The sequence below is a fragment of the Cryptococcus neoformans genome, chromosome 2, assembly GCF_000149385.1.
Source record: "Cryptococcus neoformans var. neoformans B-3501A chromosome 2, whole genome shotgun sequence".
Classification (NCBI taxonomy): Eukaryota; Fungi; Basidiomycota; class Tremellomycetes; order Tremellales; family Cryptococcaceae; genus Cryptococcus; species Cryptococcus deneoformans.
In genome coordinates, this window is record NC_009178.1 from 30,001 (window position 1) to 50,526 (window position 20,526).

The 20,526-nt window shown below is 50.3% G+C and overlaps 7 protein-coding genes across 7 annotated transcripts; 4 read left to right on the plus strand and 3 right to left on the minus strand.

The window, feature by feature from the left end:
• Nucleotides 1–979: 979 nt before the first annotated feature.
• Nucleotides 980–3,360, plus strand: CNBB0080 (hypothetical protein; the record flags this gene model as incomplete). Its single annotated transcript, XM_772341.1, has 11 exons — nucleotides 980–1,244; nucleotides 1,294–1,433; nucleotides 1,496–1,728; nucleotides 1,806–1,899; nucleotides 1,974–2,123; nucleotides 2,182–2,324; nucleotides 2,381–2,415; nucleotides 2,503–2,714; nucleotides 2,785–2,993; nucleotides 3,092–3,181; nucleotides 3,270–3,360. The coding sequence occupies 11 exons, from the start codon at nucleotides 980–982 to the stop codon at nucleotides 3,358–3,360; spliced, it is 1,662 nt and encodes a 553-aa protein (XP_777434.1).
• Nucleotides 3,361–3,813: 453 nt separating this feature from the next.
• Nucleotides 3,814–4,490, minus strand: CNBB0090 (hypothetical protein; the record flags this gene model as incomplete). Its single annotated transcript, XM_772342.1, has 2 exons — nucleotides 3,814–4,240; nucleotides 4,321–4,490. The coding sequence occupies 2 exons, from the start codon at nucleotides 4,488–4,490 to the stop codon at nucleotides 3,814–3,816; spliced, it is 597 nt and encodes a 198-aa protein (XP_777435.1).
• Nucleotides 4,491–5,823: 1,333 nt separating this feature from the next.
• Nucleotides 5,824–8,005, minus strand: CNBB0100 (hypothetical protein; the record flags this gene model as incomplete). Its single annotated transcript, XM_772343.1, has 4 exons — nucleotides 5,824–6,026; nucleotides 6,092–7,513; nucleotides 7,570–7,731; nucleotides 7,948–8,005. 4 exons carry the CDS (start codon nucleotides 8,003–8,005, stop codon nucleotides 5,824–5,826), a joined length of 1,845 nt encoding a protein of 614 aa, XP_777436.1.
• Nucleotides 8,006–8,624: 619 nt separating this feature from the next.
• Nucleotides 8,625–9,575, plus strand: CNBB0110 (hypothetical protein; the record flags this gene model as incomplete). The annotated part of the gene is made up of 4 exons (XM_772344.1): nucleotides 8,625–8,765; nucleotides 8,822–9,047; nucleotides 9,129–9,357; nucleotides 9,425–9,575. 4 exons carry the CDS (start codon nucleotides 8,625–8,627, stop codon nucleotides 9,573–9,575), a joined length of 747 nt encoding a protein of 248 aa, XP_777437.1.
• Nucleotides 9,576–11,685: 2,110 nt separating this feature from the next.
• Nucleotides 11,686–13,970, minus strand: CNBB0120 (hypothetical protein; the record flags this gene model as incomplete). Its single annotated transcript, XM_772345.1, has 8 exons — nucleotides 11,686–11,742; nucleotides 11,786–11,867; nucleotides 11,915–11,989; nucleotides 12,042–12,416; nucleotides 12,503–12,579; nucleotides 12,659–12,728; nucleotides 12,802–13,374; nucleotides 13,513–13,970. 8 exons carry the CDS (start codon nucleotides 13,968–13,970, stop codon nucleotides 11,686–11,688), a joined length of 1,767 nt encoding a protein of 588 aa, XP_777438.1.
• A 703-nt stretch (nucleotides 13,971–14,673) lies between these two features.
• Nucleotides 14,674–16,189, plus strand: CNBB0130 (hypothetical protein; the record flags this gene model as incomplete). The annotated part of the gene is made up of 5 exons (XM_772346.1): nucleotides 14,674–14,952; nucleotides 15,023–15,328; nucleotides 15,405–15,729; nucleotides 15,809–15,882; nucleotides 16,019–16,189. 5 exons carry the CDS (start codon nucleotides 14,674–14,676, stop codon nucleotides 16,187–16,189), a joined length of 1,155 nt encoding a protein of 384 aa, XP_777439.1.
• A 546-nt stretch (nucleotides 16,190–16,735) lies between these two features.
• CNBB0140 (hypothetical protein) lies at nucleotides 16,736–20,361 on the plus strand (the record flags this gene model as incomplete). Its single annotated transcript, XM_772347.1, has 9 exons — nucleotides 16,736–17,238; nucleotides 17,288–17,875; nucleotides 17,926–18,464; nucleotides 18,522–18,685; nucleotides 18,748–19,464; nucleotides 19,543–19,745; nucleotides 19,823–19,880; nucleotides 19,973–20,116; nucleotides 20,242–20,361. 9 exons carry the CDS (start codon nucleotides 16,736–16,738, stop codon nucleotides 20,359–20,361), a joined length of 3,036 nt encoding a protein of 1,011 aa, XP_777440.1.
• Nucleotides 20,362–20,526: the final 165 nt, after the last annotated feature.

Genomic DNA, 20,526 nt, shown 5'->3' on the forward strand with positions numbered 1-20,526 from the left:
CCATCATTTGGTCCTTGCACAGTGGGAATCCATGCCACTGATGGTGTGCAAGAAGTAGAGAGAAAGGAGAAGGCTTAAAAAAAGGAAACACGGCGCTTTCTTTCCCCGAACTTCCCACAAGTACGAAGTTCCCGGCCCGACATTTTTGTGGCTGCGGTCGTGGTGGCGTAGGACGCAGCGCGGAGGAAGAGAAGAGGAACAAAAGGAACATCTGTTTGTCCATTTTCTGCGCTGCTCGCCAGCAAAGACAAAAAGATTCGATACATCATAACTAATATCACAAGACGAGAACGTTAGCAGGCTCGCAGCATGTTACCCAAAAAACCGCGGTAAACACAAGATGATCGATCCCTCGCTCTCTCTCGAGGAATGCATATAGAGCTGAGGCGTTCCCAGAAAGCTGGTAAGAAGTCCGAAAGGCTTTCTTAGTTGCCGGTCCGAACATGACGTCTCCCGGTATAATGATACAATCGCTACCCTCCTCACATAATCCACAATCTCCTCTGATCAGTCAGGGTTCAATTACTGGGACCCCGAGGGGAACCCACTGGGATCCCCAGATAGGCATCGGGTTGTTGTAGGGTTTTGCTTCAAATTTGCGGGGTTTTACGCATTTACACAGGAACATGACAGGAACGAGCAGCTGGTCTTCCACCTTTTGGCCTGCTGAGGGTTCGAGCTGTACAAGAGGAACGACTCTGGCACAGGGAAGTGAGTTGCGAAATACCCTTGATTGGCGAGAGGCGAAAGAACAAACCAAGCGGCTTAATTTTCCACCTGCCCTTCGGGATGATCCGTCGGGTAGGAGGGCGATATTTACTTTTGCTTTCAAACAATGACATGATGCTGCTCCAAACCCAAACTGGCCATATATACCGCGACCTCCAAGAGTCAATACTTCCTTTGCTGGTCCTCTTCACATTTCCAAACTTCTCCCTCGCATTCAAAGGCCTTGACTTTTCAATTCCACATTTTAATCATGACCTCCGACCAACAGCACCCTCACTCAGGGTTCCACGATATTCAAGCTATCCCTCTCGAGATGAACGAGAAAGACAATGAGCTCATTCACACTGAACGTCTTCAAACCGCCGAAGAGATTCGAAAGACCATGTCCAAGGGCGAGGCGGTGCAGATGAGGTCCAAGTTTGCCGACTTGGGTACCATCCAAGCCCTCAAGGAATACAAGCTCTTAGGTTTCGTCGCAATGGCAGCGGCCTTCAGTGCTTCACTTGACGGCTACCGTAAGTCTTAGACCTAAGGTTGAGCCGCAGTACCACTAAGGTACATCAGAAATCAACTTGAACGGTGGTATCGTCTCCAACAAAGGTTTCATTCAACAGATGGCAGCCCCAGGCACTGAAGCTATCGATGGAAAGTACGTCTCGGCATGGGGTGGTATCCAATCTGCCGGCCAAACCTTAGGGCAAATCGTACGTCTCCTATTGCATCTATCAGTTTTCTGGATCTCGAATGAAAGCTGATTCAATATCAGTTTCTTCAATACGCTACAGACGCTCTCGGTCGAAAATACGCCCTCTATATCCTATGGGTCTTCCTCGTAGCTTCCATCTTCGCCGAAACCTTTGCTAGCCACTGGTCCCACTGGCTTGTCGCCAAACTCTTCTCTGGTATGGGTGTCGGTATGTTGCAAGCAACGATGCCGGTCTATTTGAGTGAAGTAGCGCCTTCTCAGCTTCGAGGTTTCTTCATCAACGCCTACTCATTGTGAATTTTGTATCTTTTTACTCCATTTACCCCATTTACCCTTGGTAAACGAAGGAAAAAGCTGACAAACTAGTTAGTTGGTTTTGCCTCGGTCAACTTGCAGCTTCTATCGCGCTCAATGAGCTCAACGATATGAAGCCTTACGATTTCCGAACTGCCATTTACACTCAGGTATGTCCCTCTTCCATCAACTATGCCAAAATACTTTTTTTTTTTTCAAAGCTAACCAAGTAATTAACGTGTAGTGGCCAATGGTCGGTGTCATGGGTATCGTCTTCCTCTTACTGCCTGAATCTCCTTGGTGGCTTGTCAGTAAAGGCAAGCTTGAAAAGGGTTCCAAAATGTTGTCAAGATATCAAGGTCATCTCCAAGGCTACTCCGTTGAAGAAGAAGTTGTCAGTATGATTCCTAATCGAATCGTGTGAATCGTATCTGATACGAGTATGAACATAGGCCATCATGACAGCTACACTGGAAGAAGCCAAGCTCATCGCCAAACGTCAAGGACAAGAAGGTCAATTGGCAGTATTCAAGGGAAGCAACTTACTCCGTCTGTTCATTGCTTCTTGGCCGAAAATGATTCAGCAATTCGTTGGGTACGTTCATACCAATTACCTCTTTATGCCGAGTCACTTAGACCGTTTATCAATAGTCTCTCTGTCTTCAACACTTACGCTACCTACTTCTGTAAGCTTAATCATTGTCTCGCTCTCTTTCCCCTCTCCCTCCATGGCAACCACCCTTCAATACGAAACCGCTAACTCTCTCAAACAGTCCAACTTGCGGGTAACAGCAACCCCTTCCTCGTTACCGTCATCCTCTCCTGTGTCCAGCTCATTTCTATGCTCATCACCGTCTCCCTCAGTGACAATATCGGCCGTCGACCGCTTACTGTCTACCCATATGGAATCACTGTCCTCTCTGTTCTTTCGCTTGGTATTATCGGCTGTTTCGACTACACCAGCAAATCTCTCGGTTCTCTCCTGGTATGTCCAGTCCTTCTCTCCATGTTTATGTTGAAATGAAGAACCCTTGCCTAATCAAGCTTTATCATAGATCTTCTTCGCATGTCTCGCCACCTTCTCAACTACCGGCGCTTCCGCTATCGGCTACGCCTATGCTGCTGAAATCCCTACTCAACGACTTCGAGCCCAAACTGCAGGCTGGGGTCTTGCGTTGTCCAACATGGTTGCCATCATGTTCTCTTTCTGCACTCCGCTCATGCTTAATGGTAAGGCTAAATGGAATGTCAAGACGGGATTCTTGTAAGTATTTCTCCATCTGCCCTCCTTTTGATGAAGACCATATCTCGAAGGGACCGTAATCGGAAAGTCAAATTTGGTACTGACAAAAAGGTATATAGCTTTGCCGGAACAGGCTCGGTCGCTACTGTTGTTGGGTGGTTTATCCTTCCTGAAGTTGCCCGTAGGACACCTGCCGAGATCGACGAGCTGTAAGTCACCCCTTCTTCACCCTCTTGCATTTAAGCAATAGAAGCAATAGCTTGACTGACCTCCTGGGTTTCATTTTGTTTCGTTCAGGTTTGAGAAGAAGGTCAATCCACGCAAGTTCAAAGGCTATGTTACAGACGTCGAGATCTCTTATCGAGAGGCAAACGAGACTTCTGCTTAAGGTTTGCTCAGTTGTTCGGATTTGAGGGAATGTAAAGATTACTAGGTCTATGTCATTGTGTATATGCTTTAGGGGGGTGGGTATAATCGAAAGTAGGGACCTTATAGGGCTACTATCATCATCTATTGTTAATCTTGTCATATTCATACTTCGCTGTCTTGACTTATGCATGAATGGAATGAACGATTTAACACGCATAATATACAGAAATGAATACGCATTAAAAGATATATTTACCTCAAGATTCTACTCGCTATTTGCTACATGATTCCAAAGTTCCCAAGCAAGTTATATCTTGCTGGCTGGAAAGAAGAAGCTACATTCCCCTTTGGGGGTAAAACAAGGCCGGATCGACCCATCAAACTCTTCTACACTTCATATCGCTCTCTGTTTCGCTTTCCATGCTTTATTTCACCCACCCCTGTCGTCTCCCCCTTGATGTATTCTCCTTGCTCAAAAAGGACCCATCCCTCCTACCCATCCAAGCCCAATTGCACAAACTCCAAAGCTCATACCAACACCCATCAACGTGAGATCGGTTCTCCCTCTTACAGCGTCCGCCCCACTCGTACTTGAGTCTCCGCTGCTACCACCATTACTGCCGGTATCACTGTCCGTGGTGGTGGAAGTAGAGTTGGCAGCAGCTTCTACCCCCGCTCCTGATCCCGATACCGACGAACCCCCAGAGGAAGAGGTGGCAGCGGTACTGACGTTACCAAGTAAAGACAGAGTAGTTGTAGGTGTCGGGTTGAACGTCGGTGACTCGCCGGACGAAAGGAGTTCATTTGATTGGGCAGCAGCAGCAGATGAAGCTGAGGCTGGGGAGGCAAAGGAGTACGTGGCGGAAGGGTTGAACACGACGAGGGACGAGAGTGTGGATCTGTTTTTAGAGGTTTAGCTTTCACTCTTGATTTATTGGTGATGCAAAGAGAGAGAAGAGAAAGAGTAATGACAACGTACGCGTCGTTCAAGCTGATTACACTCGTAGAATCATCGACACCTCTCGCCTCAGCGTAAGCGTGTGAATGAGCTGCACGGGCATCGGCCTGGGGGTGATTATCTCCGGGGGCTGGAAAAGGGGCCGAGAGGACAAGAGGGAGGAAGATGGTGGTGATCAAGCCAAATTTCATGGTGTCTTCTTTCCTATTCTTGCGTTTTTGCAGGCCGACAAGCTAGGCTGAGCAAGGTCGAGAACCGATAAAGTGAAAAAAAGAAAACAGAGAAGGAAAGTGGGAGACAGACCGAAAGTGGACAGAAAGACGCTGGATATATATATATATATATATATATACTCTGGTCGCGAAGCAAGAAGACGCGAAAATAGAAAGAAAAAAGCACCGCTGCAATAGTAGTATACCCAAATAACGCTAGCGATGGTGATAACTCTGAAAATCAAACACGCTGCACGCTAGAATCGCAGACCACGGATCATGAAAAAAGGAGGAACGAACCAGGGCCAAAACTTGAAACACCGGAAACCGGTCTAAATGAGGAACCGTCATTCTTTTTAGAAAAGGTACTAGATTGCTAAAATCACAAGGTACCCAACGCTAAACCACTAAATAGACTTTCTAAATGATGTCATGTCGTTTCATACGCAGCGCATCTGCTTGTAATCGTCGAGGTAAACATGGACTGATGGCTGATCAAAAGGTTTAGCAAGTACTAGTTTAGAAGAGGAACTGCATACTGGGTCGGTAATTTAAATCTTCTTTTGCTATTTGTTACAATTTGTTTAGACTTTCCTGGGAGGGTACGGAAAGAGCGGACAAGCCGGTGTATGAATTCCTGAAACGGTACCCGGTGCCTTGTCACCTTCCCCTTCCCTCCGCTCCTTGCTTCTCTTCCTTGTTGGCTGTCAAGTTTGTTGTCGTATTATGCTTGCATATTGAAAAGAAGAGTTGATCGATAAATCGAGCTTTTTAACGAGTTACAATGATAAAAAAGAAAACTGAATGAAAAGGTGAGAAAGTAAAGCTGACGAGCAAACGTCAAAACAGATGAAGAAAGAGAAGGAAGAAAAAAATTCTTTAGAAAAGACCGCCCACAAGGTGTTTGCAAATATAAATGTAGCAATGAGCTCCAAAGACTATACGACCACGAAAAGAAAAGCAAGGCAGAGACGGGTCAAGCAAAAAGTAAGGAAATTCAGAGGCAGTATGAAAAAGTGGAGAGTGTCTACTGATACAAGTGTGGTTAAAGAAAAAAAAAAACACCAAACGCCATTTTTTGAAGAATGATCACATCATGACCAAAAATCTCCCGACTATCCTTTTCATCTATCCATCTTCCTGCAGTTCGCTTGCGAGATGATTGATATAGGCGTAGTGTGTATTGATAAGAAGAGGGTTGTGTTGCGGTGTGTTGCTGCAAGAGGCGTGGGACTATACATAAATTCATCATGTTGAGCGGGTGGGAAATAAAAGTGGGAAAAAAATGGCAACGGCGAGGACATGAACGCTCTCATCTCAGCCTTCCTCCATAAGGCGCCGGGATACCCAGCCCGCAATCACGATGCTGCATCAAGATGGCAGTAAGCCTGCCAACTTCGTCATGCATCTGCTGCACCGTTTGCTGGAGACGTTCATTCTCGATGGTAAGCCCTTCGACTTTGGATTGGAGCTCATTGAGCCATGCCTTTTTGCGTTGACGGCATTTGAGAGCAGCTGTTTGGTGCAAAAGACCGAGGGTGTTAGCCTTTAAAAGAAAAGGGGGAGGGAAATGCACTTGCCCTGTCGATTCCTCTCCAAGAAATTCTTCCTCTTCTCCTCCTCCGTCTCAAACTTTTGTTCCTTCTTATCACTGCCATCATCCTCATCTTCACTTCCATTCCCACTTCCACTCGTACTTCCCCCCTTCTTCTGGACTGGTATAGAAGCGGCAGTGGCGGCAGCGCTAGCCCTTTTTCCCTTCTTGGCATTCCCTCTAGCCGCCCCATCAGATTTCCTCTTTGACCCGGTCTGGGGTGTAGAGGTGTTTGAACCTTTTCCTCCACGTGATGATCGACCTGTCGGTCCGCCGACGCCACTCCCGGGCGTCCCCTCTGCTTCTTCTCGCTTTGACAGCTCTTGATGTGCTTGACTGAGGAGGAAAAGACCGTTTGCAGCCTGTGAAGCCGCATTCGCATTATGCTGTGCGTAGTCTACATATCCCATCGGCAGTTGGACTCCTGGATGGCCTGGGACGCCATGAACGCCTGGCACGCCAGGGATGCCAGGATGGGCGTTGTGTGGATGGCCTGGGTGGCCGGGATGGCCGGGGTGGGCAGACATGGCCGGTGCGAAAAACTGGTTTTGCCCTGGCGCACCAGCAGGCGCTCGGGACATATCGCCAAAGACACCGGTAAGTGCGTTGAGCGTGTTGGGAGTAATTGTGTCTTGGCCCGGGTGGGCAGAGTGGTTGTTTGCTGGTGAATGAGCGTGTGAGAGGGGGTGAGGGTGATGGGGATGAGGTTGCATGTGGGGCGGAATAGCGGAAGGCGGTTGGATCGGCTCGGTGGAAGATTGGCTCTGAGAAGTTTGAGAGTTGGAGGAAGCGTTGGACGTTGTTTGGCCTTGCGCCTGTGCTTGTGCGGCAGCGGCTTGGGCGACCTCGCTACTTTCTCCAAGAGGAGTGACGTTTGTGATTGAGTTGAGGAAAGCGGCCGTGTTCGGCGAGGGAATAGGCAAAGAATTGAGCGACGAGTTTATAAACGAGTTGTAACCCGGCGTGAAACCTGATCCTGTACCGGGTGTAAAGCCAGTCCTAAAACCTGAAGACTCGAATCCGCCTTCAGCGTTCCCTTCGTTGGGCCTGAGATTATTAGAAGTTGAAGATTGGTTTGCGCCCTGGGGACCAGTGAGCATAGCCGGGCTCAAAGGGCCCGAACGAAGAGATTGATTGGCAAGCCAGGGGAATTGAGTAGGGTCCGCAGCGGCAGGGCTCGTGAGTGATGAAAGAGGTGGTAAGGCGTTGTGGCGGGTAGAGGTCGCGTCTGTACCACGAGGAGGGGTGTCGCGGTCAGAAGTGCCGGGACCGTGCGAGTCGCGGAATGACTGTTCGAATGGGTTGGGTTCTTGTTCGAGTCGGGAGCGCGCCACGGCATTAGGTCGGAGAGGAGGTCTCTGTACGTCGGAAGCTTGGTCGGCAGGTTTGTCCTTGTCGGAAGACCCGGCTGGTGAGGTGTTAACGAGGGCGCGATGAGACAAAGCAACCAAGCACCAAACTTGCCTTTTGCATTCCCGCTTTCCTTGCTCTCCTTATTCTCGACCGGTGTCGATTCTGTCACGGTGACAGTAGCAGCCAAGTTTGAGTTTTCTTCACCGCCTCTTGACGCGGGAGCTTCAGATAGTTGGCGTTTGGGGTTAGAGGCAGAAGATGAAGGTCGGGTAACTAGAAAACCATTGAGAAACAACGGGACGATTGAAATGGTAATATCAGCGTTATGTGATGTCATTGTGGGGCGTGAATAAAATGGTTGAAATGGAATGGATCATGCCGCCGGGCACGACTTGGATTTATCGCGTAACGCGTAGGAAGCATATGGCGTATGCGTAAAAAGCATATGTGAAAGAAGGGCGGGTTTGACGAATTTGAAAAGTAACGTACCAGAGTTCTCAATAGACGAGTGAGGCATTGAAGGAGGTGCTTGTGCAACCGCAGCCATTTTTCAAGAAGAGCAAATAGTAATACACTTTTTTTTTTTTGTGGTGAAGGCGACGAATGCACGCAGTGAAAAAGATTTTTGAGAGTGGAGCGTTTAATGCTACAATCGAGTGGCAAATAGTCTGCGATAGACTAGCAGTGGCACTGTAATACATTTCATAGTGGACAGGTAGTCAGCATTTTGGGTACAAGATAAAGACATGACAAAAGGGACGATTTGAGAGGAGACGGGGTGCAAGGCGGATCTGATTATAAAGCAAAGGCGGATGAAGGGGGAAAGTGGTAGAAAAATAACAAAAGGAGAGATGAACTCACAGGTGTATAACTGTAATGAGCACTGTCGCAGTGGAAAGTGGTTATGACGATGTGTGGAAGAATATGATGATATGGATTGGTGGGTTCTGCTGGAATCTGTTAATGTGAGTGACGACGGAAGGGTGAGTGGAAAGAAGGAACCAAAACTCACCAAGAAGATGGAAATGACGACACTGAGAAAACCCCATTCGATGACGCAAACAAGCCGTTATAAAAATAAAAAAAAAGGATATTATGGATATCTTCACTTTTATCGCTTTTCTCCGAAAAAGGAAAAGGCGCTCGTTCATGGGCATGCCTATAATATGTCCTCTCCACCCATGCCTATCCACTCGCGTCGGGCCCATCACGACCTTGTTGTTGAGCCTGACTGGAAGCGAATGCAGATCCGCTATACAAATACGATCCCAATCCACTCCTCTCCTCCTCATCCATCCGTCGCCATGGCAAGTATCCCTCTGCACTCTCCGCATCGCCAGCACCAACTTACGTTTTTATCTAGTCAAATCTCTCTCTCTACACCGTCACCGCTCTCCTCATCCTCGACTCTGAAGGCCAGCGGGTCTTTGCAAAGTATTATAACCCCCCGCACCAGGCCGTTCCGGGGACTGGTATCCCCCTCGAGCTCGGTGTTGGCGCCGGAGGGCCCGGGATGGGCGGGCTGGTCGGTTTCAAGGAGCAAAAAGCGTTTGAGAAGAGTGTGTTTGACAAGATACGTCGTGGTGCCGGTACGTCCTTCTCCATCACGGAGGAGTGATTTTTGTGTTTGCTGCGAGTATATATTGATTTTGGGGGGATGATCATCCTAGGCGAGATACACCCCCTTCCACCGCACATCATCCTCACGCGCTCCGTCGTCGACCTGACATTCATCATCGTCGGCCCTCTCTCCTCATCCAACGAACTGATGCTCCATCAAACCCTTTCTGCATTCTTTGATGCCGTCAACTTGCTTTTGAGAGGCTCGGTCGAGAAGAGGAATGTATTGGAGAGCCTGGATCTGGTCTTGTTGGCCGCGGACGAGACGATTGATGATGGGTGGGTGGTTTTTTTTCCCTCATCTTTCCACCTCCAAGCTAAATGGACCAACCGTAAACCATCACAGGGTCATCCTCGAAACAGACGCTGCAGCAATTGCCTCTCGCGTCTCCCGCCCTCGACCTGATACGACAGATATTGTTATTAATGAACAAACGCTCATGAATGCGTACACGTCCTTGCGTGATAGGGTGTCGCAAAAGATTCAGCAGTTTTAAGAGTCGGGAGTCGGAGATGGATAAGACGGGGAGATGGATAAGACGGGGGGAGAGTTGTATACAAAAAAAATCCATATTTTATGTTTTTCACTCTACAACGTTCCAGTCTAGAGAAAGGCGTCAGAAATGGGCCGTTTAGACGCTTTGAAAGGTATTTATGCAAAACGTTTTGCGCATCCTTGATCCTCGATCCTTGCCTAGACACGTACAGCCACAGCGAGTACGACGAATATGATTGAATCCTACCTCGTAAAATCATATCAGCTGGCGCACCTGGGCCGGGGAAAACACCGGTCCAGAGGTACATTACTAAACATCTCCTGGACAGCCACGTCTGTCGCTTCCCAATGACATACCAAATCGCCCCTGCCCGCTTGGTTATTGTTCTCGGTGAGGGTGGAGGTGATGATGTACTTGAAGCCGCGTGGGTGGAGTGTGAGCATCTGGGATTTGATTTTCTGTGTGGCGGTGGGGGAGCGGTGAGCGAAAAAGTCTACTGTCCAGCCCGGGACGTACCTCTGCCAGCCCCCTGCTCAACTCTTTCATGCGTCCCGGATCCGCATGGTCGTACGCCACATCGCGCAGTGTCGTAGCGAGGAGTGGACGGATGCATGCACGGAGTTGGTCTGCTGGAAAGACGGGCGTGGATGTGCTGCTGCTGGCTGACGAGGCGTGGGTCGTTGGAGCGGGCATCGGGGCTGGGCAGGAGGAGAAAGAGCGGGTGCGAGGAATAAATTCGCGAACGGGCCGAGACGCGACCTGTTGTTGTTGTTTGTTTTGGCTTTTTCCACTCCCCATCCGATACACTTCATGTCGCATCTCCCGTCGCCGCCGCTCTCCAGCTCGTCTGCGCCACCGAACCCCTGGTCGACGCAGCGCGAGGCGTGGGTGGATGAGCCGCGCTCGCCGCCGGTTCCTGCGCTCGGTGCGCCGTCGCTCGGGGACGCTGGCGAGTACCTGAACCGGCGGGACCTCGCCCCGCAGAAAGGGATCCCGCGCGCCCTCGCCGCCGCGGGGGGGAGGCCCGTCCTCGCGCTGCAGGTGCTCGCACGGGTCGTCGACAGCAGCAAAGGCAGAGACAAGTTTCTCGTGGGTCCCCCCCTTTCTCGTGTCCCCCCTGGGCTGACCGGCCTAGAAATGCGTGCAGTACACCCTCAAGACATACGTGTACCTCCTCGCCCTCCCCCTCCCCCTCCCCCTCCCCCCCCGCCTCGCCGGCCACCGCCGCCGCCTCGCACTCACCATCGCCTCCCTCTCCCTCGTGCGCAAGTGCCTCCTCCTGCTCAACCCCCTCCACCCGCTCGCCTCCCTCCTCGCGCCCACACCCATGTCCCCCCGCGAAATGCTCCTCCACCTCGTCGACCTCGCAGGCGCAGTGGCCGACGACACCGTCTGCCTCGCCAGGCTTGGCTTGCTCAGGCGCAGACTCGGACACAGAGCCGAGACGTGGGCAAAGTGCGTCCTGTCCGTCGGAAAGAACACGCTGATCGTTTGCCGTCTAGTCGTTTCTGGCTGCTCACAACGCTCATCGCGCTCTGCAAGCTCCACTTCCACACCGTCCCCCGCATCCTCTCCCCTGTCCTCCATCCCCAAACACATCCACAAGCCTACGCACAGTCACGCATACTATCCGAACGAGAGCACGAACGAAAAGCAACAAGAGAACAGCTAAAAGAAGCCAAATGGACGAACCGGAAACTGGTCGCTGATCTCTTGTTTGTCTGTACGTATCTCCTCGCACTTGTTTTCCCCGCTGATACAACTCAATGCGTGATGCTTGATACTTGATACTTGCTTGATACTTGATACCTGATATCTGACACTGTACTTGCTTGACCCTGATCAGCATACGATATCCTCGACCCCAGCTTGCCATCCCCTATCCGCTCCATCCTCGGCGAACCACTGAAATGTACAACCGGCTTGCTCTCCGGACTGATCAGGTATCGTCCTCTTTAAACACAATCAGACCAGCACTAATATAATACAGCCTGACAAAGTTGTACAACCAGCATTGGGATGCTAGTCTCAGCAAAGGCTAGATCGGATGGTAGTTTATTCTTCTAGATGTGTACATGTATCAAACTCTGCATTGTCAATTGATCAATCTTTACATCCCCTCTTCCTCCTCGCTCGACCCAGCAATCGCATCCCTTACTTTCCTCTGCTTTACCCAAATCAGCATCAACCCATGCCAAAAAAAAACTCACCCCGAGATTCCGTTCACCCTGCTTGGCAAACTCTACCGAAAGCTCCGTGGCGGGTACACTCCCTGGGAATTTACTCGAGTGGCTAATTGCTTGTTTAAGAGACGTTTCATCATGATACGCCATACGTACAAGACAGTAAACGGTTTCGTCAGCACCTCTGCAAGCGCGCGCGTAACGCCTATCGAAGTACCCAAATGCGGCGGTCTGATGGTTTATGTGTCAACCCCAAATAACAGAAGAAACGAAAAGACCTCACCCCGCCATATCCAAAAGCTTGACAATCAACGCATACTCTCCAGGTGTACGTACCACCATCTCTGAAAAGATGAAAAAGTTTCCTTTCCCCTTTTCTTGCGCATCCCGATCTTGCGTATCACGAGATGGTCGCGTGCGGGTAGTAGATATCGTCGGTATCGAAAACGTGCTCGACGAACGAAACGTCCCACCCAGGAAATTCCGCAGGTGGCAAGTAACCCGCGTCGTCTCTCCCTCCCCCTCCCCGCCGCTCAACCCCGCCGACACACCGGACCGCTCACAAACCCGTACAACCCCCCTCGACTGCTTGCCATCAGCCGAAACGAGGTCGACCATGATGACAGTGTGGACGAGTCGTCTGCTTAGTGTCGAATTGCTACGTAAAGCACACAGTCAGTTTACTCATTGCCCACAGACCGAACAAGACGATGGGAAAGAAGAGAGTTGGAAGAAAAAACGTACTCGGCGGGGATGATCCCCCCTGATCCATCACGTACAATGAGCCGGACAATCAATGGCGCAGAAAGCGATGGAAAACCCTATACCCACATCAGTTTCTGCAAGGCCCGGGGGGAAGACTCCTTAACACGAGGGGAAAGGGAAACGATAGCGACGCACGCGAGATAGAGGATGTAGACCCAATGCTCTACCTCTTGTAGGACTCTGCAGTATCTCAAGCTCATACGACCTATGAATAGTCAGTTTATGCATCAGTGGCGGCGAATCAAAAGAGTTGAGCCGGGGAACAAAAGGGAACGTACCATTTTTCAAACGTCGGGATATCCCCTGGTATCCCATCATCCCAGCCTACATCAACATTTCCCTTCCTGGCTCCCGTCCCTATCGATTTACCATATTTCCCTTTTCCTTTCGTCCCCTTTCCCGTCCCCTTCCCCGTCCCCTTTCCCACTCCCGTTCCCACGCCACTCACATCCCCACCAAAATCTGCAACCCTCGGCACCCGATGCGGCCTTAACACGATATACGCCTCTGGCGGAGGAGGACGTACTTCCCCCACTTGGTCACTGTCCATCCCTTGGCTATCCGCTCCTTTGCGCAGGATCAATGTTTTCTTCTCTGACTGGGGCAGCGAAGTGGCGTCCAGATCATCTCCCACTGCTTCATTCTCGACTCCACCTCGGAATTCCTCCTCCTCCTCTAAAACAACCCTTGGCCGCCTCACCGTCTTCCTCGGAGACACCCGCGTATAGTCCACCTGGAATCCCGACAAGACACTTGCTGTACCCCCTCCACAAGACGGCTCTGGGGCAGAAGCAGGCGGTGGAGGAGGCGCTTGACGCATGCCGTTTTTATTTGCATAGGTACCGTTGGTGCTGTTTGTCGTCGGGTTTGACGTAAAAGAAGGAGCGCCGCGAGAAATAGGACAAGTCGGGTATGGTAGCGGGGGTGGTAACGGAAACGGGAACGGACGGTCAGTTGAATGGGAGTGCGGGTGGTAAGCATAGTCATACACGTAGCCATCCGCCTGAGCTCGACGCTGCGACGAAGCGTACGCGGTGTGTCCGCGATGTGGGTGAGAGGGGGGACGAGCCGGAACGTCGTGCGGATCGTAGACTCGTACTCGATCCGCCTGCGGATGGAGGGGCGGTGGATGAGTTTTGGTGGATTGCGATTTCATGAAACGTGGGACTAGCCTTTCGTGATGTGGAAATGCGAGTGAATATCGCAGTAAATCAACAATACGCACGGAAAAAGTCACCTCAAAGACAAAAGACAAAATGACCAGCCCAATTCGAGATGGGAGTATTCGCCCCATACTCAATCTAGAAGGCCCGTGGTTGTGTGCTGGTTTAGGGAAAGTTTTAGTGAAAAAATGATCGCTTCCGGATCTCTGTCGTTTCCCCACACGGTACGTAGCAAAGCACGGGAAGCACGGGTCGGGGCCTTGGGCGCGCGCTAGAACCAACATCAACGACTTCCATAGACAGGGCGGGAGATCGACATCGATCGGAATCCCAAACGATGGGTGACTCGGCGAAAGATAAGGAACAAATGAATGAAAGAGACAATGGACCGTGCGTCAAGACACGAGTTACACATCACCCAGGCACGAGTTACAGGCACCGCCCGTCGCACAGGATGGACAGAGAATGAACTCCGTTTCCTCGCCATTCTCCACTTCTCTAGCGGAAAGGGCCGCATACCTCTTTTTTGCAAGTTCCGAGCCGAACCAAGCTCCGGCCGGCGCATTCAATCTCTTAAGAAACCCCTCCACTCTTCATTTCCATTCCGTCGTTACTTTCGTTTGACGCCAAGCAGAGTTCAGTTTATGCCATAGATCACGCGCTTTTACATGATGATGGGTAACTTTGATCCATTACCCGTAGTAAGCAGCAATGCTGTCATTACTAAAAATCAAGTGTCCTCCGGGAAATGACGTGCTTTCGTGGGATTCTAACGAGTGCGATCTGTTCACTACCACCCACGGCGGCCTCTGTATCCCAATCTAGCATCTGGAGAATATGTATAAGGTGAGATCTCTATCAGCTATTGCAGCCGGAAAGGTTCAGACACCCACTTTTCCATACACAACATACAATCTCCGCCAGTATCTGCCTAACCCCTCGAGAGACCTACACATCGCACCACGATCAACAATCATCAGCAATACCATGTCCTTTTCGAGCCCCTCCTCCTTGTATTCGTCAGTCTACTTCTCATCACCCCCCTCCTCCCCTCCATCCACACCACCACTCACATCCCCACACCCTTCCTATGCAAACAAACCCAAAGTCCTCTTGATTGGCGACTATTGCGGCCACGAAACCTTTGATAAACAGATCCGCGAAATCGCCGAGGTACATACTCTCCCCACAGTTACGTACGACGAGACAGTAGAGTTGATCAAACAAAAAGTGGAACAAGTCGGTGGAGGCTTTGTCGCTTTTGGGGTGAGTCGCCTCATACATCTCTACCAACCCAAAGAGAGAGAAGAGAAGAGCTAACAGGCGTCTGAAATAGGGCTTATTCACTAGCATGGACACATTCCCCGACCGATGGGACGCCACCCTTCTCTCCCCGCTTTTACCATCCTGCAAACTCTTCGTCGGTCCTGGGGCGGGTTACGACAAAGTCGACGTCCCATGGCTTACTTCCGTTGGAGCCATGTACGCCAACGCACCCACCATTGTGGGCAAGAGGACGGCAGAAGGAGCATTGGTGCTGACGTTGGCTGCAATGAGGGGGGTCGTGAGGTATGATATGAGTGTAAGAAAGGGAGTATGGGGCGATAGGGGCGTTAGAACTGTTGATTGGAAGACCGCCAAGGTAAGTCGTAGGTGATGATGTTCCTCTTCTCTTCACATCCCTTTGCAGGATGGACATTCATTCAAAACGGGTACAGATAGGCATCATAGGCCTCGGATCAATCGGATCCCACCTAGCTTTCCTTTTATCCTCCATCGGCGCCACTTCCATTTTCTACCATTCCCGTCGCCCATCCCTTCACGCCGCATCCAACCCAGCGTGGACGTATCTTCCCAATCGGGACGACCTTTACGCCCAGTCAGACGTCATCATCCTGGCATGCCCATTGACAAAAGAAACAGAAGGTATGATTGGACGGGCAGCGTTTGGGAAGATGAAAGATGGAGTGATTTTGGTCAATGTGAGTAGGGGGAAGGTGGTCAAGGAGGAAGAGCTGGTGGAAGCTCTGGAGAGCGGCAAAGGTGGGTTGTTCGGTTTCATTTGCGCTTTGGGTTTTTTGATCTTGAGTTTGTTCTTCCTCCGCTGATAACTTGATTTTAGTAATGCGAGCAGCGCTAGATGTTTTCGAAAACGAACCTACCGTCCATCCAAATCTCCTCACGAATCCCAATGTCGTACGTCCTTCTCTCTCTCTCCCCTCTCTTCTCCCTCTTCCCCTTTCCTCTCCTTTCCACTGTTTCCTTTCCTTCCCATCTTTCCCCCCAATCCAGACATTGCTGACCCCCCGTCCTCGCACTTTTTTTCCCTCAGATCCTATCTCCCCATGTCGCTCCCGCTCCCGACTCCATGGGCCCATATATAAAAGGCGAAGTCATCGAAAACATTATCCACTATCTCCAAACCGGTATGCCGCTCACACCCATTAACTTGCCCCAGCTTAAAGCTGAAGGCTGGGAGGTTGATGGGAAGGGATTTGTTTGATTTTTAATCACTTTGCTCGTCATGTTTTAGTCATGTGGGAAGCCTTCAACTCTCAATTCCAGACACTCTTTCGACCTGCCTATGAACTTTTGGACGGGGGATGACTGCATTAGTAGGATAGTTCACTGGGACTTTAGGCCTGGGAGTATGTTTGCGATATAAATTATTCTTGATGTGATCCCCCTGTTTCCTCATCCGACTCGCTGATCTTGCATAAACTACCATAGCCTCATGGTCATGCATCTCTCGTCCTGCATATTTTGTACCTGCAAACGAAGTGCGTTGGTGCTATCAGTCATGCATGCATACGGCTTTCGACAACATCGGTATGCTGCATTCGGTCTATTCATAGTACGTAGTGATGTATCGGCGGCCGGCTGACCTCCACTCTCGGGGTCTGCGTCGACATTTCGTCGTCAGGCCGGTTGTCCTCGTTTGTTGTCGCTTTTTCCGTCCACAATTCTTCATTAGCTCTTTGCTTTATTATAGTTTCAATCCCTACAGTTCTCGCTTCAACAGCGAACTGTCTTACCAAAACGTAGCGCGATGGCGGTCCAATCATCAAGGTCTCACCATCACCGAGTCAGGCCACGTTCGCATTCTCGCTCTTCATCATCCCCTTCTCCTCCTCCCGCACCACTGCAACAAAACCATATCCATCCCCATTCATCTCTTCGAGGATCACAGTCATCTCTTCACAGCTCGCGAGATATCCGAGAGAAGCGTAGGAGCTTCAATGCGAATCGCACATCCATGTTGAGCGCTGGAGGGCATCGGAATAGAGCACTGAGTCGTGGTGCCATCCCGGCGTTTCCAAACATGGATGACCGACGGCCAAACCCAGGAGATGAGAATGCCCTAATTGTGGATACAGATGGTGTAGGATTCTCGACGCAGTATGGAGCATCGGCAAGCTCTATGACTGGCGTGAGTGGGAGCGAGCAAGAGTTCTTGACAGGGTTGAGGGATGAGACCGAAACCGAGATTGAACGGGATAAAAGAGATGCGGCGCAATGGAGGAGGAGCGTTGATGACCTCGTAGATAGGACGTGAGTTTAATGTTCGATCCCAGTATATCAAAAACTAATCTCTCGATAGCCCCACACCATTGGCTTTAAATAATCCAAGACACCCCTTATCCTCTCGCCGCCCCATCCCCCAAACTGCTCCCCCCTTCACTCTTCTTCCTTTCCGCATAGGGTTCCCCGGTCTTTCAGCTTCTGTAAAATTTGGTTGGAAAGGCCAAAGACGGATATGGAGTTTACCGATCAAAATGAGTAGGAGGCGCTGCGAGAATGCGCTTGTTCTGGGCGCGGTGTTATGGGGCATTTGGGTTCTGGTGATCAAGTGGGACGAGAAAGCCGTTGCAGGAGAAATAGGGCTTCTCGTTGGCTTAACGTTATTATATACCGCTCTCCGTTTCCAACCGACTCCACGACGTCTTCTTTCCCAACCCCCACCAATCAACAGACCGGCATCCCCTGCCATTGCCTCACCTTCAAGTTTTCCTTCAAGTCACGCCAGAGAACGGATCAGGCGTAGCTCAATGAGTAACGCTAACGGTTCTTTATCACCTTCTTTCCCAAAGGATGATCACCGAGGAAGAGCTTTCTCGCCGGATGAAGATGGTAGAATGGGTATTGGGGAAAGAGCCAGTATATGGGGGACAGAGGAAAGGGAATATCGGTCCGTATCCATACCTCCATCTTATCTGTGTAGAGCTCACGACGATACAGTGAATGTCCCGACGACGGTATTTTCTATAGTCTTCTCCTTGGACCTCTTGTAGCTGCCGCTCTCCTCCATTCTGCCTTATCACAACTATCCTCTAACCCTTCTTCACCTATCGCTAACGGATGGAATATCGAACCTCCTATCGTCTTACCTTCCACACCCATTCGACGGGGTGCGAACATCACCAACGAAGAACCTACCGACACCATCCGTGCCTTGTCGGCTTTGGCTACCTCCCGTCGTAACCTTGTCCAGCTGTTCACTCTTTGCTCTTTCGTTTTATTAGTTCATGTTACTCGCTCCTTACACTTGGAGATCACTCAGTTTCGAATCAACTACCCTCACAATACCAGTGCCCCGGATGCGGAGATTGCGAAGCTGCATAGTCTGCAAGCCCAACAAGCTAGTATAGGGACATATTGGTTAAGGAAGGGGGAATGGAAACGGACTCGTAGTGTGGTTGGGTTTTCTTTCCTTGTGACTGGAGTTTGTCTATTGGTCAAAGCAGTGACTGCAAAAGTTGGGAGAGGGGTATGGAGTGGTGAGTGGTCTCATGCTTTAACCGAATCACAAATCTGAGACCAAAAAAAAAAAACAGACATGTCACCCTCAGATATCGTTATCGCTACTCTATTTTACCAGTTCAGTATCTACGTATGCGTTCGCCTCGCTAGAAGGGGAGTCACCCTCGGAGAATTGGCAGCAGTGTGCAATGCGGCTACAGCAATGGTCATGGAGACCACCAACCTTACACGAATGAAGGTCAGTGTTCGCGTTTTACTATAGGGTACGATTTGGGCCTTTAAGCTAATGGTCCGCAACAGATAAGCATATTCAGAACACCCTACATCAAAACATATCGACTTCCAACTCCATTGTTAATATTCCAACTCGCTCTCATCCCCGGTTCCCTCCTGGCAGGGTTTCTCCTTTCCCCCCTCCTTTACCTCTCACGCAACCTCGCTCAAAAACCCGCCCATCGCCTCCGCCTCCCACACGAAAAACCCGTCCATCGACGCCTCCTTGCACTAGGCTTCTACGCTGGCTCCGTCCTCATCTGCGGGGGTCTCGTCGGCGTATGGGCAAAATGGTGTCTCGGCGGACGCAACCCTTTTACATGGGCATTCTTCTTTATCTTTGAAGGTACCCACGCATGGACAAGGCCGGCATTGATGGCGTATTGGGTCGCCTTGGCGGTGATATCGGTAGCAGCGTGGGAAAGGCAGTTGAATCGCGCGAGGAAGCATAGGCGGTATGTCGTACCTGGTACTGCCGCCATCCGTGGAGAAGGTCCAGGAGGTCCGCATTCAGTTGCAGGTGGACCCGCTGGGAAACAGTCGGGACTAGGGTCTGGGAATGCGCTTGGGAATGCGACGAATGGTGGGCAGCCAGGCGGAGCAGCGCAAGAGGGATTTACTGGCGTGGCTGCGCAGATGATGGATGCAGCAGATCAGAGGATGCCAACTTTATCAGTCAATGCTAGGAGGAAGTCTTTCCATGCGCTGGCGGTAATCATGTTCATCCCTGGAATCGCTGTTGACGTAAGTCCTCTTCTGTTTCCCTCTTTTGCAAACCTTGAAACGACGATCCATGAACTAAAACAAGATTTGTCGATATAGCCGGCATTCACTCATTTATCTTTCTCTGTCGCATTTGCCGCATTCAACTTTGTAGAATACGTCCGGTACTTCGCGCTTTGGCCTTTTGGCGTCAAGGTTCATCTCTTTTTGAACGAATTCCTGGATCACAAGGATTCTGGGACAGCAATCTTGAGTCATTTTTACTTATTGGCAGGGTGTGCTGCGCCTCTATGGTTTGAGGGGTAAGTGCCCAATTTAATTCTTCCTTGTGTTCTCAACCGCAGCTGCACAAACTTACATTATGGATATCTTGGGTCAGTTCGAGCGACATCTTATCTTACTTTGGGGTACTCTCACTAGGCATCGGCGATGCCTTGGTAAGTATTTCACTATCTATCCCTCATCTTCGCTCGTCCGTTGCGGAATGATCAAACGATCAAACGCTGATCAATATATGTGTGAGTCGCAGGCATCAATTGTGGGTCGTCGAATAGGAAGATTGCGTTGGTGCACCGTATTCGGCAAGACGGTAGAAGGGAGCATCGCATTCTTCTTGTCTGTGCTCGGTGCATCATGGATCATGTGGGCATTCGGGGTTGTAGACAACTTCAACGTGCGTTCTTCCCATTCATTTTTCTTCTCCTTTCCTTCTCCAAAAACAAGAGGGAGGACAGAAAAACTGATTTGTTCTTTTTCCCGCTCTCTACCCATCATTTCAACCCTTTTTTTCACGTGCAGTTCAAACCATACGCAATCACTGTTGGTTTGTCAACCCTTCTGGAAGCCTTCTCCGCCCAGAACGATAATCTGATTCTCCCAATGTTTGGATGGGCGGTCGGGACTCTTTTGGGGGTATAAGTGAGCTGTTGTCTGACTGAGGGTTTCGGACATCGCACATTGCGCTTGTCATTGTCATTGTTGCACTGATGGACGAGTCAGAGAGCTGGGAATGTTTTCATATCTGCTCAACTGTGATGGGATTAAATCAGGGGAAATTTGTATATAACATAACCATATTGCATC